At 35.9% G+C, this 19,626-nt stretch overlaps 3 protein-coding genes across 4 annotated transcripts in view; 2 read left to right on the forward strand and 1 right to left on the reverse strand.

The window, feature by feature from the left end:
• Positions 1 to 27: 27 nt before the first annotated feature.
• Positions 28 to 1,241, forward strand: LOC105222402 (receptor-binding cancer antigen expressed on SiSo cells). The gene is made up of 4 exons (XM_011199723.4): positions 28 to 337; positions 405 to 533; positions 597 to 710; positions 774 to 1,241. The coding sequence occupies exons 1-4, from the start codon at positions 134 to 136 to the stop codon at positions 960 to 962; spliced, it is 636 nt and encodes a 211-aa protein (XP_011198025.2). The 5' UTR covers positions 28 to 133; the 3' UTR covers positions 963 to 1,241.
• Positions 1,242 to 1,808: 567 nt separating this feature from the next.
• Positions 1,809 to 4,089, forward strand: LOC105222401 (uncharacterized). The gene has a single exon (XM_049455530.1). The coding sequence runs from the start codon at positions 2,085 to 2,087 to the stop codon at positions 3,252 to 3,254; it is 1,170 nt and encodes a 389-aa protein (XP_049311487.1). The 5' UTR covers positions 1,809 to 2,084; the 3' UTR covers positions 3,255 to 4,089.
• A 497-nt stretch (positions 4,090 to 4,586) lies between these two features.
• LOC105222400 (plastin-3) overlaps positions 4,587 to 19,626 on the reverse strand; it is a 38,097-nt gene continuing 23,057 nt past the window's right edge. The window contains exons 1-5 of one of the 2 annotated variants that reach the window (XM_011199719.2): positions 12,853 to 13,272; positions 6,216 to 7,326; positions 5,833 to 6,111; positions 5,498 to 5,751; positions 4,587 to 5,430 (exon numbers count right to left, since the gene is read on the reverse strand). In XM_011199719.2, the coding sequence (XP_011198021.1) occupies positions 5,158 to 5,430; positions 5,498 to 5,751; positions 5,833 to 6,111; positions 6,216 to 7,326; positions 12,853 to 12,930 (1,995 nt within the window). In that variant the 5' untranslated portion in view covers positions 12,931 to 13,272 and the 3' untranslated portion in view covers positions 4,587 to 5,157. Of the gene's footprint in view, positions 5,431 to 5,497; positions 5,752 to 5,832; positions 6,112 to 6,215; positions 7,327 to 12,852; positions 13,273 to 19,626 lie in introns of those variants that run through there. The other variant, XM_011199720.4, reaches the window with a different exon arrangement.

A 19,626-nucleotide genomic window follows, 5' to 3' on the forward strand; every position in this document is an offset into this window, starting at 1 on the left:
TGCCAAGCAACACTGCGCAATGTTTTCATTGAGCTGTCAACTGGGTCAGTCGCCAACACAGCTGCTAAAGTTTTACATTTTTAGAATAATTACAAGAATTTTACAAATTCTTTCACACAAGGGAATTGTTAAAATGGTGATACAACAAGTAAAAACAGTGCTATTAAGCATTATAAAGTTATTAAAAAGAATGATGTGTTGTTTCTCATTTGGGCGGCGACGTAAACCAAGTTTTTCAGAGCCAATGGAAATAAAAATTGTTGTTGATGGGGGACAAGCAACATTACCGGTGGGAGCGCAGTCGCCGAATTCTACACGGCTATCGCAAACACAACACGTAAATATATACATAAACACATATCTATTGTATAGATGGTTAAAAACATACACAATTTTTCGAGCAGATGGAAAGAGACTGGAATACTTGGGATGATAGCCCGCGTACGGTCACAGAGCACATTGAACAGTATCGACAGAGATTAGCTAAACCGCCAACGCCACCGCCAGCAGAGCAAGAACCCGATTTCTTCACAGTAATAAAAATATACGTGTATATATGTAGGTTCTTCTACATTAATGCTTTAATTGATTTGCAGGAATTAACACCCGTAATAAAACCTCAACCAAAATACTACCTCGGTGACGATAACACTGATAAAGCAAATTTTTCAAGATTAGAAGCTAAAACAGACGTGCCAATTACAATGAATGTAATAATTACAAGCAAACACTTTGTTAGAAATCTATTGAAATGAGATTCTTACCATTTTCAGGCTGATCTTGAGGACTGGGTAGACGATTCAGTCGATGGCGGCTGGGATGAACTAGACACGGAGCAAACTAAGCAACTAATACGTGAAAATCGCCGACAAATGCGTCAACAACGTCAACAGAAAAACTCAAAAACTGCCGGAATTGAAACTTCACAAATGGGACGTGGCGCCCAGCATAGTCGCACATAGTATAGGTGGTCATCACGGGATCACTACGATACAATGCATATACTGACTTAAGGAATTTGAGTGCAATTTTGAGTGAATGTTTTATTTTTTAATTGGTTTGGTAAATATGCCGTTGTAAATACGCTATTGGCAGACACAAACACACGCAATACTAAAAACAATTTAAAAGTGCATGTTTGATTATGATTTTATGACTGCTTTGTTTTAGTAAATTTATGCATAGGGAATTGAAATGTAAAGCATTTAAAATTAATTCAATTACATTCCTAAATACAGTGCGATTTTGGTTTAATTTTGAAAAATAATTGCACTAAAGACAGATTGGAAGGCATGCGAATATTCTAAACATTGAACGTGAAGGTGTTTATGATTTTATATGAATAAGTCATAGATAAACATAATTCTAAAGTGTTAAATGTTATTATAGTTTGTTGTACAAACTAATTTTCCAAAACTAGTATCATGTGTTGTAAATGTTTATAACTTAAAATTTAGGCTAAATAAAAATTTTAATATATTTAAGCGAATAAAAGTATTTTGAGTTAAAAAAATAAAAGTATTTGAGTTGTTTCTGTTGTAGGAGCGGTTTTGATTTGGATTATGTTGCCGAGAAAAACTGAATGTCGGGGGAAATTAACAATATTTTCAATTGTATTAATATATAGTAATAGCTTTTTATAAACTGACTCCGAAATCCTAAGAAATGGAAGGGACCTATTCCAGACAGGTTTGTGGTAAACGTATATGCAAATAATTTTTCGTACAACTGATTTCGGAAATGCGAAATGTTGTCACCCATACATTTGTCTTGGCTGTTTGCATGTACAACTGCCTGTCTCAAAACGATTTCCTGAGTTTGGTGTGAACTGAAGTGTGGCGGCCTGCGGTTTGAACGCAATAAATAAAATGACGACAAAAATAGCCGGTAGTGCAACTACAGACTCAGTCTACGAAACCTTTGCAATTTTCGACAGTATGCTGCCTTTATAAAAGCAGAAAGTGTTGATAAAATTTCTGCATTCACTTTTGGATAACAGATAGCAATGGTAGGTGGTATTTACAGATACACAGTGGCAGAATAATATAAATTGTCAAATATTACAGTTACACTTACCTTTGTTGATGATTCTACGGTTTTCCACGTTAGCGCTACCTTTATGTGCGGGTCAAGCATTGCAGCCACATACACAACAAACTATATGGGAAACATTTGCACCGGGCGAACTTTTACGCTTTTTGGAACACTCCACTTACACAATACCGATTAAATATAACGCAATAGCACAACGCCGTTCAGATGAGAATGCAGCAACACCGGAAAATACTATTTATTCAACACCGAGGGAAATATACAAGCGTTCCAACACATCACCAGCAACATCAACCGATAATACATACACTGCGGAAGATCAAGTAAATGCACCATCAAGCGCCGAGTTCAATTATGACCAAGCTTATGAAGATTTTGTACGCGAATATTTTGGCGATAAACTAGCAGAAGACAGCGATTCAAATGAGAAGAATGAAGAAGAAGCACTTGATGGGGAGGAAAGTGAAGAAGTGGAACATTTGGAAACGGAACACAATTCTTCAGCGGAAACGGAACTTTTGACAGGGGAAACGAAAAAACGCACACAACGTAGGACAAAAGAAAAATGTCGGCACGTCAAAAAGCACAAACAAAATTGTATGGTTTGCGAAAATGCGCGCACTGGCGAAAAATCTGAAACATGCTCCTTTTCGCGTGCAAGTGAACCGCAGCGATATGCTTTCCAAAAAGAAACCAGCTACAAAAAACAACGTGATGCTGAAGAGCCCTCCTCGCAAAGCGAAGAACAAACATCTTCCGAGGAAGCAGAAGTAGCGGAAGCAGATACAATTGTCGAAAAAGTTGACAATAGAGATTTTGCGGGCAAACGCGACATCGAGAAGCCGCCAAAAGATAGTAGCACTTGCATACAATTGGTGAAACGGGGAAAGATTTGTTATCAGTGCGTGGATGGTGACGGCACATCCACCAAATGTTATGTGCCCGCGAAAACGAGCACCGACAGCAATAATAGGCAGCGTCCGGCCAAAGGTAACGAGCACAAAGTGCAGAAAGCTCAGCAGCGTATTTACAAACGAACAATTTCATATTCTTTTGAGAAGGGTACCAATGGCACTATGGAAAATGTAACACCAATTGAAGCGTCGCAGTTGGAAAACACAACTTCCACAATTAGTACACCACATTTGAAAGAGAAGATATTCATCAAGGTGATAAAGCAAAATGAAACCATAGCGGAATAATGTCCCAACTTCCTTTCCGTATTCAAAGTGTATCTGCGGTGTATATTATATATGTATGTAGGTGTGCGCTTGTGCAAACTATTATCATATATTTTATTTTGTAATATTACATACACTTTTTCTGTAAAAGGACACAGCACTTCTTTTGCGTATTGGCGAAATAACTTCACTTCATTACAAAACCGAATTACTTGCAGAACGAAATAACACAACACTTTATACACTATAAGCACATATCACTATTTACACTATAAACACTATAAACACATACATATCACTGTAACACATTAACTTATTTTTATTCACGAACGATAATATTTAATTTATTTATTGTGCGAAAATTATTATTCATATATTTAGCGAATAAAACTGACGCCGCGAAAACTAACTGTTCACTAAATGTCAAATGCAAATGGTGGGTAAATGAAACCCGTTGACAGGGTTGAATGCAGAACGCATATACATACGCAAAATATCCTTATACATATGTACGTGTGAACATTTGCAACTGTATGTATGTGCATGCATGCCATTTTTTAAATTTATATGCAAATAAGACTTTTAATTTTTCTTAATGTAGTTCGCATTTCTTCAATGCTTTGTTGCTACCGTCGGAATGTTTATATGTATATGCATGTATAAATATCCTTGACTAAGAACTCATTTCAAATCTTCTGCACACAATTATTTTAACAGCTTTGCGTTTGTAGCAAGAGCTTATGCACAACTAGTGTATAACATCTCTGGTTAACGACATAAAAACGCCGTTTAAGAAAGGCTGAGGGAAGTTCAAATTGCTAACGTATAATGGTTTTAATTCAATTTACGAAACAAGAAGAAACGTTATCTTTGGTTGCACCGAATTTATAATACATATACAAGATACTTGATTGACTGTAGGCAATACAGATGTACTTTCTGGCTTAGAAACGGACGTACATATATACAGACAGACGGTCAAACGGAGGGACAGACGGAAGAACATGGCTAAATAAACTCAGCAGGTCATGCTAAGAAATTATTGTTATATTTCTTAGATGTTTCCTTCTGGGTGCTCTTCGTGGCGAGCTTAATATTCCCTGTTTAGGTTATAAAAAGGTGAATCGCGGACCTCTGCAGCAATTACTTGGCGATAACCTTATTGTACGGGAAACCTTTCAATATGTTTTCAAAGTATTACTTAATCTAATTAGAGTTCATGTTTGTACATATGTAAATTTAATTGAAATCCTGATAGATAACAATTAAAAATCACTTAAGATTTTGTTTGTGTTCCAAAATAATTTTCCACTTACGCTTGTTAGTAATGCCTTTTAATGTAAAACTTCGAAATATGTAAAAATAAACCTTTATTTATAAAATAAGGTTATCATTATATCATAATACAATAATAATGTCTTTCCTCTTCATAATCATACTCTGCATAGGGCAAATTGGCTGATAGCGACATGTTGCAAACTATGCCCATTTGCACACTTTCTAAAAAAAAATATGTTTGCATTTTTTGTCAAAGTTAAATAAATTATTAAATTACAATACATAGCGTATATAGTATGTAAGTTATTTAAGTTTTGTGTTATAAGACGAAATTAATAATTTTAGTTTTGTATTTAGGTAAGAATGTATATTGCTTAATGCCATACATTTTTTTCATGTATTTATAATTCCAGCCGTTCTATATTATTGTTATTATTGCTGAACTGAATGATAGTTGCATTTACTTAATAATTCTCTTAATGCATCTGTTCGTTTCAGCATTATTGGTTAGTGCTTATCGATGCTTACTTTATATAAAATTATTTATATATATATAAATACATATATATATTTATTTTTGTTTACAATTTTCTGCTTATATAATATATGTTTGTATATAGAAATTGTGGCCGCCATTAATTGATCATTAGTTACTGTTTGTATTATTAATGTTGTTACTGTTGGTGTTGTTGTGGCTGTTTGTGTTGTTGATGGTAACATCATTCACAATGGCGATTGGTTCTTGATTCTGATTTGGCACACTATCCATATTGGGTATGTAGTCCAACGCCATCATGCAGGCGAAGACGGTCATCACCATTTTGGGTTTCACTTCCGTTATATCTTCGGGCAGAGCGTAAACGCGTGCACCAATTTTACGAGCCATCGAAATAGCATATTTAGCATTGGCCAAGTTATCCTAAAGACAAAAGAATAAATTTACATTGTAATAAGAAATAAAAGTTTTGATTTGCATTCGCACAAACCTCTTCGGTACCGCCAGTTCGCACCAAGTCGTAGTTTATGCTACCCTCCTTAATGGAATCAATCAAATCGATTACAATTTTACCATCGGCAATGGCTGAGTCGTTGAAGTTCTTCAAGCTAGATGTTTTGCCGGCGGCAGACAGTTTGCTGTTGACCCACTGCACGATCTCCTTCTCGATTATGGGACTGCCGGTGTTGGCTAAACGCGACAAAATGGACAAAGTGTAGGCACGCATCAGTTGCCAAATTAGCGCTATACATTGAGGGAAAAATAAATGATTTAATTAAAATAATTTATAATTTTTTTTTGCTAACGGCTCCAAGTTTTACACACCTAAAGTTAGTGTAGCATTTCCATCGTTCAAATCTTGGCCGGCAATACCGACAAGCGAAAATTTAAGCTGCTTGCCTAAGTCCACAGCATAATTGCAATTTTCCAATTTTTCCATGAACTTGCGTAGGGGCGTGAAGCGTTTGTGCACACGCTGCCAATGCACAATACCTGGCTTGATGATGTCGAACAGCTGAAAGATGACCAAGCCGTCAGCAAGATCCGAATACAACCAGTTGACATGTGGTGCAACGCCCATTGAATTCATCCAGTTTCTGTAAGCTATTTAATAATAGTAAGATTAGTCGTTAATCATTTTACAAAACTTATTTTTAACTTTATAAAAAGTTAATGTCGATAACAACTCCAATTCGAACAATACTTACTTTTCTCTTCACGTGTTTCCTCGATCGACTCTAAGCCATCGATTTGTTCCGGCCTATCGAGTCCTGGATGATTGTTGAACAGGTTCGCAACGAAGGCCAAATTCAACTTGTAGACCCCATTGACAACGTCCTGCGGTGTCAAGAAGCTGCGACAGTTTAATTTGGCCGCCTGCTGCAACATAATCTCCGCGCGTGATGTCAGATCCGACTCGCGTAATGCCTCCAAATTGACATCGACATCGTTACCGGCAATCTGCTTCAGCAAATGTGAATAGATTTCTGAGTCTACAATGTCGGATTGGAAATTGGTGCAGCGACGTGAAATGCCAGCACGTTCCAAATGATGGTTGACCCAACGCAATAGTATGGCTTCCGGTGATAGCTTCATCAAATCTTCCAAACGTTCGTTGTCAAAGAGCAGACCCGCCAAGCCGGGACAGCTGTCGAGCGTGATGTGACTGAAGAGACCAATACGAATAATTTGCCACAACAAGCCCAAAACCAAATGTGGCTTGCCTTTGGCCAAATCGTGTGCGTCGATATTGACTATGTTGCAACCAATCGCTTGCGATGAAACTAGCGCCAGCGTCAAGTTTTCAAATTCGCGATAAACAGTTAAATTCTTCTTGTTGATGGCACGCTCATCGATCGTATCCGGGCAGGAATGATTGATAATCTTGCACAGTAAGATACCATCCTTAATTGCTTGGTACAGATGTTTGCCCTCGGCATCGATGGGTAGCAAATGCTTCAGATCTTGATCATAACCTAAATTCGAATTGATCCAATCGGAGAAGGCAAGTTGCTCTTCAAGACGCACTGAGTGCGTGGTGCCTTCGGACGATATGCTCGACATGCCACCCAACGTTTCGAGGTTCTCCTTTTTCGAGACGACGGTTTTGAAGGTGCTTGCCACATCTTTGGATTTGAGATCGAGGCAGAGATTTTCGAATTCCTCGATATTAAGTTTGCCCTGATGTGATGTGCGTTGCTTATTCTGAAATTCATCGATCATCTCGCGCACCTGGTAGCCAGGCAATTTGAAACCGACCTGATCCAAAGCGTCCTTCAACTCGCTCAAATCGATGAAGCCATCTTTGTTGGCATCGATCTATTAATGAGAAGTAAAAAAAAAATAAAATTAATTTCAGGAATACATACAAATATGCATACGTATAGTACATAAAAAATGCATAAGTGAATACTGAAGTAATAATTTGACAGCAAGGAAACGCGTTCAGCGGAATGGGCTATCCAAAACATGAATCAAAGCATTAAATGACATGACTCATACAGTTTAGCCCTCGAAATATTTAATTTACATGCTCGTGACGAATCGGCGTCGCGGCCAACATCAGCGCTGTCGTGCGATCACCTCCGGTTGCGGGTGATTTCAGCGCGCAATCGATTTTAAGCATTCGTATATGTAAGTATGTATATGTTTTCGTGTATTTATGCGCATAGGTCAGCTTCGGCAGCACGTAAATCACCCATTCGACATGTACATAAACAGCAACAACATTGCCAAGCAAATATAATAAAATTTAAATACAATAAACACCAAATTCGACGCAGCTGTGGCTGCGGCAGTGGAAGTTGACACCGACTTTAGCTCGGCTATGACTCGTATTTGAGGCGCGTAAAACCTGTTTGCTGGCCTTTGAGCTAGTCGGCAAGAAACAACCACAACCCACACACAACACTGCCGCAAAGCACCGCCGCTAGCCGGCATGGCTGATAATGACAATCACCCAGCAGTAGCGGTGACGCTGACGTCAGCGTTTTACAACTGCGCTAGTGTTCACAGCGACTGCGGCGGCGAAGCTTACTGCGCGGATGCGCAATAACGTTTGCTGCTTATGCGTTAACAGACACATGCTCACACATGCAAATGTACGTCCGCAATTTGCGTGTTTAATTGCTTTCCCGGCATACCAGACCAGTGCGCCACCACGCCACCATTTACTCACTTATTCACTTAAGTTATATGATTTGTTTACTCTTTTTTTAAGGAAGCCTGCCAACACTAAATAAGGGCAATGACAGGAATGTGGTGGTGCTACACTCCCAGTGAATTTGTGATTGACGACCTGGACGGAATTCCAACTGGAATTTACAGTTTGCAACTGTAAACAAAGGTGGCCATTGATTTCATTCGCCATTTGCCGTTGCTCACACATCGAAGGTTGCTGCTAATAATTATCATAATCAAATGAATCACAATATTCACCGCACCACATCCAAAGACCGAGTGTTTATGTATGTATGAATGTATATTTTATTTGCAAATGTACACATTGCATGTATGTACATACATACATATACATACATCTGTGACGACTAAAGTAAATAAGCGTGCGAGAAGCAGCAATTTGGGCGAATTCAAAATAATTGAATAATTTCGCGATGGTTTTGAATGAAATCTGAAAATTTTTCATGTGTCATATACATATGTATGTATATTTGAGTAACCAAGGTTCTAATACCGTAAAAATATGATTATATTCGATATTTCATAGAGCAAAAAGATTTTGACGAATTCAGTAGGAAAACAATGTTTTAAGGAGTTATACATGGGTTTACGTTTCAAAGTTTCAAAAAATCGATTTTTCATTATCTTAATAAATTCTACAACACTTCTAAAATATTATTCTAAATTTTTAAGTTGATGCGAGTAATAGTTTCGGAAATATAGCCTTGAGAACTAGTGCGGCGCTCGAAGCTAGCTGCTGGCTAAGTACGCCATCTTTAAACGTATTTTTCTCAAAACCGTGTTTTTGAAGTCGGTGGGCAAGATTTCTCAAGATCTACTCAACCGATCTTCTTGAAAATTTACTTAGGCCTTTGAGATACAATTGCTAAAGACTTGAATAAAGGATTTTTTTTTTTTCGATTAGAACTGTTTGAGAAAAAAAATGTTGCGAAATTTTCACTAAAAGTTTACATTTCTTGTAAAAATGTCTGCCAATGGTCCAATTTAGAGTTTTTTTCCTTCGTCCAAGTTCTAAATTAAAGTTTTAACTAAAACACGTATTTTTTAACTTTACATGATCCTGTAAGGAGTTATCCTGCCTACGCGGTCGCATTATTTTTTCGAGGGGTCACCGGAAGCGGCGCCGCAATGGTCGAGTTTAAAATATTTTTTCCAAAAATTTCAGAATTGTTTGTTAATAGTGTAAGATTTAATATAAAATATTTAATTTTTATATAAAAAAAAAATTGTTGAAAAGAGGCTGTTTTTTACTCAAGGAAACCCATGTAACCACTTAAAATAAGTGATTTTTTTCAGCCCAGGTCACATCTGATCAGTAATTACACTTAAAATAAATAATACAATTAAGGGTTTCACATAGTCTCATAAAGTTTTAAGTTATAGCGATCCGAAAACATAGCGTTCGGAGTTGTATTTGCGTAAACTTATTTTAATATGCAATCCAACAACAAATTTTTTTAACTAGTATAAAAATTTATGATTTTACGATGCTTTATGATAGATTGTGAGTACCCCAATATAATATAAAATTAACCCTTTGGTTAAAGGCGAGGCTAGGAAGGTATGTATGTGCGGACTTCACCTATTTTTGTTATTTTTGATACTAGAACAACATATCAGCCACATGACCAAACACAGATGTAGAGCATTATGTTGCTTTAATTATTAATTTTTTCCAAAAGAGCCTGCTACTCGCCAACATTATGCCGAATATTGGATTCGAACTGTTCGTAGCTGTGTATTAGCAGAAATCAGATGACTTAGCTGATCAATTTGCCCGACTATATCTAGATATGATTCGTACATCGAAAGGTTTAATTGATTTTGTGCCTGTGACAGCATCCTGTTATCGATCTTTAGCACTTGACCACTCATATGGAACCAAAAAGTCTAAGTTCTGGTTAAGAAAAAATTTAAATTAATGGGTTGGTTAAAATTGGTTTCTAACAAGTAGTAACTTTCAGCAAAGTGCAAACTCTCTAAGAGTTGAACAACAACTATCCAAATAGTATGCGAAATTCGACCATCCAGTAGATCGGCAAATGCCATACAATTATTACTTATTTATCTATCTAAATGAAGATAGATATGTACTATATGCATGTACCTAGGCGATTGGGCAATCCAGTGCAAATAAAGAATAAAATTAAGTAAAAAAACATTCAGGAAAATAATAATCTGCAAACGTATTTGCCATTTGATTAAAAAATTGCAGAAAAATGCTCTTCTTTGTTATTTGGGGGCAGGCACACCTTTGAATATACTACTGTGTGTCGATTATCAGCAAAAAGTTAGTTTGCTTTATATACATACATACATATGTATGTACTTGTATATATGTAGATTATATGCATTAAGTTTCGTTTGGGGGAGATATGGTCGAAGTCTTAGAAAACATAAAACAGAATGTGCGAGATAATTTCCAAAATAAGAAATTGGTAGAACAATATACATTAAGGTCTCTTGAAACTAAAACATTTCTGTGTTTTTGTAGGGCCAGATCGAAGAAAAAATTGATCTATCGAAATTGAAGATTAATTTATTTAGAAATTAAAAGAAAAAATGGTCGAATACCTTTAAAGTTCTATTAACGAGGATCTACGTATACAAAAAAAAAACTTTATAATCTGATGGGAGTAAAATAAAAATGGTATTAAAAAATAAAAAAAAAATAAAATAAAATTTAAATAAATTGCAAAGAAATAACAAAAATTTGGTTATCGATAACTGGCAAAAATAATCGAATGAATATTAGCTAAAGTAAGGAGGACATATTTTGCACTTTTTTACTGCGTTGAGGCAATGAGCAAGTAAAAAAAATATTGCTACATAATTGATAATTAATGAGGGGAAAAAGTATATATACAATAATATTGATCACCTCGTTGCACGGCATAATCGAACCTCAACACTGTCATGGGTATTTATAGAATATTTTGCAAAGCAGGGAATTTACGTACCAGTTCTCACATTGGCATTCATGATAATTATGAATATTTCATGTTGAACGATAAGATAAAGAAATTTAAATGAAATTGAAAATAGTTCGGGAAATAGCTGCTATACGAATGTGTGTATGTGCCTACAAATGAAGGTGAAGAAAATGTAGAAATCCAGCAGGTAAAGTTTTGTATATATGAAAATATTTTTAATTATGTATGTACATGTTTTAGAAAATACTCATTTGAAATAGTTGACAGCTCAGGTGAATACAAAAATAGTTTAGCGGTAAAAAAAGTGAGTCATTGCTCTACAATACGAGTATATGCAGAAGTATACAGAAAATGGCACAAAATTTCCGATTTATCGATGCAGTATGACTTCTAATCAATAACCGGCCTCTGTATATATTGTATGTATATTACCAAATCGTGCAACACACATACACATACACAAACACAGTGTCACATATAACATTGAATAACATAATCGATAATGGATGTTGCGAAGGAAGTGATAACAAACGCTATCAGCGATAAATTACGTGCGGTAGCAAATGTACAGTGCTGTGCGCAATATTAGAAACGAACATTAAAAAAAATTTTAATTATTGTAAAAAAAATTAGTTTTCGATGTTTAAGCTTGATTTTAGATAAAATTCGACTTATAAAATAAAAATTTTGAGGTGTCTAAAAAATTTTCAAAATAATAATTTCATGATTTCTATAAAAAACATAAAAAAATATGAGAAAAATAGCTAAATTCTTCCATTTCTAAGCACAAAGCTGTAATTTTTGACATTAATGCCATTACGAAATTACCCAAAAGGGTAATAAAAATACCGTCGTTATTTATAACTTCTAATATATGACAGGTAAGCAACGGCACTGAGGAAGTCGTGGGCTAAAAATGACTCATAGAACATAAATAATTTATATTATATATTTTCCAGGCTTTATAACATCCATTATACTTATGGAAAAAGTGAAAATTCTCTGAAAACTTTTTTATGTGCAAATAAAGCCTTCATATTATTTTATAATTTCCATTGAAAAAGGTATCATCAAATGTGAACTGTTTTATGGCGCTGCGTACGAAGAATATAAATTAGCGACATTAACAATAAAATATTTATTGCGATATTCATAAATCTTCTTTTAAAAGAAGTAACCCAACATAAAACTTAATTGAACCGAACATTAGACGAAAAACTTCTTTTCTAAAAAAAATTGTAGAAAAAAATAACTTTTAGAAACAAAAAATTTTTAGAGAAAAAAATTTTAGAAAAATAAAATAAAAAAAAAAATTAAGAAAAAAATTAAAAAAAAAAATAAATTTTTTTAAAATAAAAAAAAAATTAAAAAAAAAATTAAAAAAAATATAAAAAAAATTATTAAAAAAAATTCTTAAAAAAAAAAATGTAAGTATACACTAGATCACAATAAATTGTATTTACAAAACAAAAAAATCCAACAACAAAAGCAGTCACTCTCGGCCGTTTTCACCACAGTCGGGTTTACGCCATCGCAACGCACTCAGATTTTTATTCAACCAACCAAGAAATCAGGAAACTTTTCTGTCAAAATTTCGAATTTATCGATATTTTGATTTTCAAATTCTCTGCTTTCAGCCACATACACCACTTAGTATCACACATATCCCTAGCAGTAGTAGGTTTGCCTTACAAATCTTTCCAACACTTACATTGGGCAACAATTCCTCCAATGTCTGCTGATATTCCTCCAGCACTTGATGATGTTCCACGTCCAAAATATCCGCCATATTATATTTTCACTTTTCACAAGTTATCGATTTTTACTCTGACAATAAATTCAAATTACGCTGACGTCACCACACTGCCACCAATAGGTATGCACCAGTTTAATATACCAAAAGGTTGTAAGGCACAAAAACACACAATCACCAACAAATTAACATAAAACGCAACAACACTAATAGTAATTGGATAAATTGCTTGTTAGGATTGCTTGACCGACCGCCTGTACTAACTGAAAGGAATTATTGCAAACGCTAATACCGTCGATTAATGGTGGTCACGGGTCGAAAAGTAGAAAATGCTTTTGCGAATTCAACGGCAGACCAAATACTGAAGCAACTAACTGATTGATTTTAGCAACTAGGGTGTTGAAGTGCATGAAAAGTGTTCGATACGTGAACCGAAGTACGAGTCTTTAAGCGCGCTGCTGCTGATAACTAACACAGAACAAATGTGTTTTTATGAAACGATATGATAAAGTATTCGAGCAGCAGCAGAGTGGGGAACTAAATGTACACACACAGCCACACACACATACACACATATGTATGAATTTAACAACCGCAGGTGTACACTTGCTTGCTTTAATAGCACCAATAGAAAGAGGGGTGGGTGGGTGGTGAGGTGTTAAGTGTACGGCGGCAGACCAGGTAAAATGGCACCTCACAAAAATTTCGATTTTTTTTTGTAAATATTTCAATTAATTTATAGTAGTTTTCTGTTCTTGAACGCATACTCAAGTGTTTTAACTTAGTAAGTGTTTACGCGCTGTGTTCGTCATCATGCTTACACTTACCTTAGTGAGTATTTGGGTTATGGAATTCGGCTTGGTCATTTTGTACAGATATAGATATGAAAATGTGTTTTTTTGGTAAAATTAAAAGCATATTCAGGAATATACACATATATACAGATAGTATGTAGGGGGAAAACATTTTCCAAATCATAATTTATCAGTATTTTGTGGGATTCGATACCACTATTTCTCTATATGTATTGTATGTACCGATAAAGAGAAGATTATGCTTACGTCATTACACTACTTTCTGCAAATTTTTAATTAAAGAACAAATTTAATTAGTACAATACTTTTGGGGATTATAAAGACACTTCTGTGTGGCAAAAACCCCAGATCAAGTAAGATTCGACGTCATAACAGACAGCCGAACAGGGTAATGTACGAAAATTCTATGAAAAGATACGGCAACTAACAGAAGGTTTCAAGACCGGACCATACTCTTGTAGAACCCTCAGAGGTGATCTAGCGACGGATGCCCATAGCACACTGAAATAATGGATGGATAACACTTATCCAGCCTGATAAATGGTAGTGAAAGCATAACACCTGGAGATGTTCAACCCGAGTCCCCAATCGATGACGATGGAGCAGACCATTGCCCGACCATGAAGAAGTTCGAATAACAATTACCCGTCTGAAGAACAAAAACGCAGCGGGGGCCGATGTATTGCCGGCCGAGGTACTCAAATACGGCGGCGAAGAACTGATAAGGAGCATGCGTTAGCTTCTTTGTAGAATATGGTCGGACAAAAGCATGATCGGCGATTGGAATTTAAGTATGCTCTACTCAATCCACAAAAAGCGAGACCCCATAATCTGCGCCAACTACCGTGCGATAAGCCTCCTGATCATCGCATATAAGGTTCTATTGAGTATACTGTGTGAAAGATTAAAGCCCACCGTCACCAAACTAACTGTACCTTATCAGTGTGGCTTTAGGCCTGGGAAATCCGACGAGATATTCACCATGCACCAAATCAGGGAATACCTTTACTCCCTTGGAAAGATTAGGGGGAGAAGGACCTGGCTAAACTTGGAATTTCCAATTGGGAAAAAGCGAGAAGGAAGACTATGCGCTTGATGTTTATTAAGTACAATCTATTAAGCGGACATCTCTATTAACCGGACAGAAACGCTGGTAACCAGACACTGAGAAAGCAGCCTTTAATTCGATATTTTTTCCAATGAAAATTTTTTTTAAGAAAGTATTCAAAATTAAACCTCAAATACAATCCCTTAGATTCTTATGCCGACAAAAAAATGTATTTCACATCAACCCGTGGCCGGATCCCCTAGTACTTTATATTTTCCGGCGTGTATTTCTGCGTATTACAAACTTCGTGGCAAACTTAATATACCATGTTCAGGGCATAAAAAATTAATAATATTAATTTTCTTGAAAGAGAGTTTTGAATTATAGTTTTACTCAATTAATTTACTTTCCGTCACTAAAAGTTCACAAACTTTTTTTAATACAAAAACACGAAAAGTCGAGAAGCTTGTACCACTAAATATGGTAACCACTGTATGCACACGTCGACGGTATGTTCTAATTTGTAGTATTTATTCTTCATATCATTGAGTATGTTTAGATTACTTAATGCCTGTTTCGATTTTCCATCGTTTAAGTGCCTGCTTCACTCTCCGGCCACTTTGCTAGTTTTAAGTATGACTTGTAATTGATTTTAAATAAGCATTGTATCATCTTGTTAGACTTGTTAGTATTTGGGCTAACTATCTTGTTCAAAATTGGGCTAAACTGCTATCTCAGCGACATTTTGGCTGGTAAGCAAACACTCATCAAAATTTTTTCTGATAACCAACATAACGATTGGCCTTCGAGGTGTTCGCATGAGTGTTTACACGGCGTATGATTTACTGCGGAATTTCCAAAAAATTTGGCATGACTCATTGAAATACAAAAGTAAATAGATATGAAAGATAAACAATGCAAATTTCTGCGAATTTTAAGTGAAATTTTATAAATAGAAATTGATTTCGAATATTGAATCGATTTTTGAAGTTGTGAAGATACTGATAGATATTTCTAAGGAGGACTGCATACATACATATGTACATATGTATATACAGAACACGCAGTGAATAATTATTGGATCTGAATAATAAGAGCAAATACAAAAAATGCAAAAATGGAATTAACTTTAAACAAAATTTAAACAACTAAAAACACAAACACAAATTAAAAAAAAAGAAAAAAAAAATATATTTAAAAAAACAAAAAAAAAAATATTTAAGAAAACAAAAAAAAATATTTTAAAATTGTAGTACATAATCTTTAAAGGAATAATTTATGAAATAAGAAAATAAAAACCATTTTTTTTTTATTTCATACTTGTAACTTGTAGCATACAAATCTGGTCCATTCTGTTAAAAACGCCACTTTCATACTAAATAAAATAAATTAAAATAGTCTTCAATATGGTGTTATTAATAAAAGCAGGAATCGATAAAATATTAATTTCATTATTTGAAAGCTTTAATTATAAAAAGTGTATAAACTATGAAAGTCAAAGCTATTTTCTTATTACAAAAATACGACTTCTTTTCTTAATAGCTTTTGAGAACAATGAATATAACACATTAAATAAAAAAAGACAAATCCAAACGTTTTTGTGTTGTTTTTAATCGATACTCTCACTCACTTCAGCTTACAAACAAAAGCGAAAACACAAAGCAGTTGGAAGTATTGACATTAATTGTAAACACTGTGAGCAGTGACGCTCATGAAAACATTATTTCGAGCTCTTTTAAAGTAAAAAACAAAAGTCAATGTTAGGCATGAGTAAATTTTCAAATGTTTGGATAGTGACTAAAACAATGAGCGTAATGGAGAAGAAATGTCCGTGGACTAAATATTTAAAGACAATTAACTGACTATAAATATAAAATCTATTTATGACTCTTAGGCGAATAGTGAGGCCAGTAAAAAGTTTTGGCAGCTTTTTCATATCGATACCTTTACCTAGTGATCCAAGTATATTAAAATTTTTTGAAAGATGACGTGTGAGTTTTTGTTTTGTTAGATCGCCGAAAAAACTGCCCTTGGTCGGATAAAATCCGAGTCAATTCCGGTACGTAGAACCGGCAGTTGTGGGAATTGATGACGTGTGACGTATGTGACGTGTGAGTCGTGGTTAGCTGTCATGTTCAAAATCGTTCAACTTTACGAGGGCTGCTATATATATTTCTGGCCTAGGCAATACTAAGTGTTGCCAGGTGCAATCTGACATTTCCATTGGAAAGTTTGACATTTTTTAGCATAACATCACTCAGAACGTTTTGTCATTTAATCGTGAATTGTTTTATTTACAGGGAATTAAAAAATTCATCTCGGCCAAAAAATGGAATTAACTCGTGAACATTTTCGTACGATCATTTTTCACAACTTTCGACGTGGATTATCACGACAAGAGTGCATCGATGAACTAAAATCTTTGTATGGCTATGAAGCACCATCCTATAGCACTGTGAAAACTGTTACAACAAATTCAATCGTGGCCGACACTCGCTCAAAGACGAATTCCGTGAAGGTCGTCCAAAAACAGCCGTTGTGCCAGAAAACATCAATGCCGTACGTGAACTGATAATGCAAGACCGTCATGTAACATACCTTCAGATAGAGGCATGCCTATGCATTTCTCCCACCAGCATACATTCGATATTGCATGAACACCTGGCCGTAAAAAAGGTTTGTTCTCGTTGGATCCCGCACAATTTGACAATCGCTCAAAAAAGGCTCGTGTGGATTGGTGTAAAGAAATGCTGAAAAAATACGATCGCGGTGCTTCAAAAGACGTTTATAAGATCGTCACAGGTGACGAATCATGGATCTATGCGTATGAGCCCGAAACAAAACAGCAATCGACCGTGTGGGTCTTCCAAGACGAGCCAAATACAACGAAAGTTGTTCGTGGAAGAAGCACTTCGAAGCAAATGGTCGCCTGTTTCTTCGGCAAAACTGGTCATGTGGCGACTGTTCCGCTTGAGCAACGTAGGACGGTCAATTCTGAGTGGTACACCACCATTTGTTTGCCTGAAGCCTTCGGAGAAATTCGAAAAACGAACAAGAGAAGACGAATCATTGTGCACCATGACAATGCGAGCTCTCACACATCGGCTCAAACCAGCGCCTTTTTGACCGGCCAAAACGTCGAATTGATGGGTCATCCGCCGTACAGCCCTGACTTGGCACCCAATGACTTCTTTTTATTCCCACACATCAAGAAAATAATGCGTGATCAACGATTTTCGTCGCCAGAAGATGCTGTTGAAGCATTCAAAAACCATGTTTTGGAGGTGTCTCAATCGGAGTGGAAAAAGTGCTTCGAAAATTAGTTTGAGCGCATGCAAAAGTGTATAAATCTTGATGGAGAATATTTTGAAAAACAATAAAACCATTTTCGTTGATAAATATTCCTATTTTCATTATTAGGCCAGAAATATATACAGCAGCCCTCGTATCACGTCGTTAGACTTTTTCCTGTGTGGAGATATAAAGTCTAAGGTCTATGTGAACAATCCCGCTTCGATTCAGGCCTCGATCATCTGAGACGTAGCTACGACCAGACCAACATTAGAAAGAGGTAATCCAAAAAATCAATACCAAAGGATGTTCTTTCGGATGATAATAAACATTCCTCATTAAATTTGAAGTTTCAGTGGTTTTGCTTTAAAAAAGTAGGGAAAGTCGAAATGGATTAACCTTTAGCAATAAAAAGGTACGAAAAGATATTTATTCTGATTTTGTTCGGTCAATTTGGATAACAACTTTAAGCTTTTGTGGTCCAATCCGAACAATTTCTTTGGAGGATGTTGCGTTTCCTTGGATGACAATTTATGCCAAATTTCGTGAAGAGATCTCCTTAAATAAAAAAATTTTCCATACAAGAACTTGATTACGATCAGTCAGTCTGTATGAGGGCTATAAGATATAGCATTCCGATATCGGCGACTCCGACAAATAAGCAACTTCTTGCGTAAAAACCAAGGTGGGCAAATTTCAGAACGTTATTTCAACAACCGAGGTACTAGTTCGGACTAGTATACGCTGTTAAGGGTATAAAAAAGTTCAACAACATTTATCGATTAACGCTAAACAAATATAGCGGATCATTTACCAAATGGCATTCCGCTAGCGCATAAAATTGGCAAATTATTTTACAATGCGTCAGTGAAACAGGTAAAATAAAGACGCGTAATTGTTGAACCAGTTTCACCAAACATGGAAACGCGCACCGCACTCTTTTTCGCATTGCACTCGAAACCACTCGATGTCGGCGTTTTCGCGCGCTGATGTAATCCGCCACCGCCATCACAGCGGACAGCAGATAAATTTTCCTTTCTTTCGCTGGTGAAGTGTCTTCGCGATGCGCGCATTTCGCTGCTTCAAAAGTGACATAATTGCGACGCAACAACGACAATTACGGCCGGGACGGCATGCTGTTTGTCAACGCCAATGCCAGCAACATCATTATCGGCGTCAAGCCAACACAAAAGTGACAAAGTGCATCTACGGCAGTGGCAGCAACAACAAGCGAAGTGGTTGGCAAGTGACGCTGACGAATGCAATATTTTCACTCCCAACAAAAACGCACATACACATACATATGTACATATGTATGTACTTACTTATGTATGGGTGGTTGAAAATGTACGCAAATCGTTTTTTACCTGTCTAGACCGGCTGAGGTTGAGGCTGCGGCGTTGCTTCCACCAACCGGTTGCGTGGTTAACTGACCGTTCGCTTTGTTATTGTTGCTTTGTCGACAACAAACAGTTGGTCTTAAATCGAAAGTGGTCAATTAATGTAGCATTTTTCCTGCTACCAGTTGTTGTTGTGCTGTTACTTTGATCTATTTGTCAGCGTCAGTCATAATGTACG

The sequence above is a fragment of the Bactrocera dorsalis genome, chromosome 4 (genome assembly GCF_023373825.1).
Source record: "Bactrocera dorsalis isolate Fly_Bdor chromosome 4, ASM2337382v1, whole genome shotgun sequence".
Taxonomy (NCBI): Eukaryota; Metazoa; Arthropoda; class Insecta; order Diptera; family Tephritidae; genus Bactrocera; species Bactrocera dorsalis.

Excerpts from the sequence above, each read along its gene's own strand:
- LOC105222402 (XM_011199723.4), top strand. The coding sequence starts at position 134 with ATGGTGATACAACAAGTAAAAACAGTGCTATTAAGCATTATAAAGTTA. Across the intron at positions 534-596 it reads AAGAACCCGATTTCTTCACA|GAATTAACACCCGTAATAAA; the intron begins GTAATAAAAATA and ends ATTGATTTGCAG. Across the intron at positions 711-773 it reads ACGTGCCAATTACAATGAAT|GCTGATCTTGAGGACTGGGT; the intron begins GTAATAATTACA and ends TACCATTTTCAG.
- LOC105222401 (XM_049455530.1), top strand. The coding sequence starts at position 2,085 with ATGATTCTACGGTTTTCCACGTTAGCGCTACCTTTATGTGCGGGTCAA.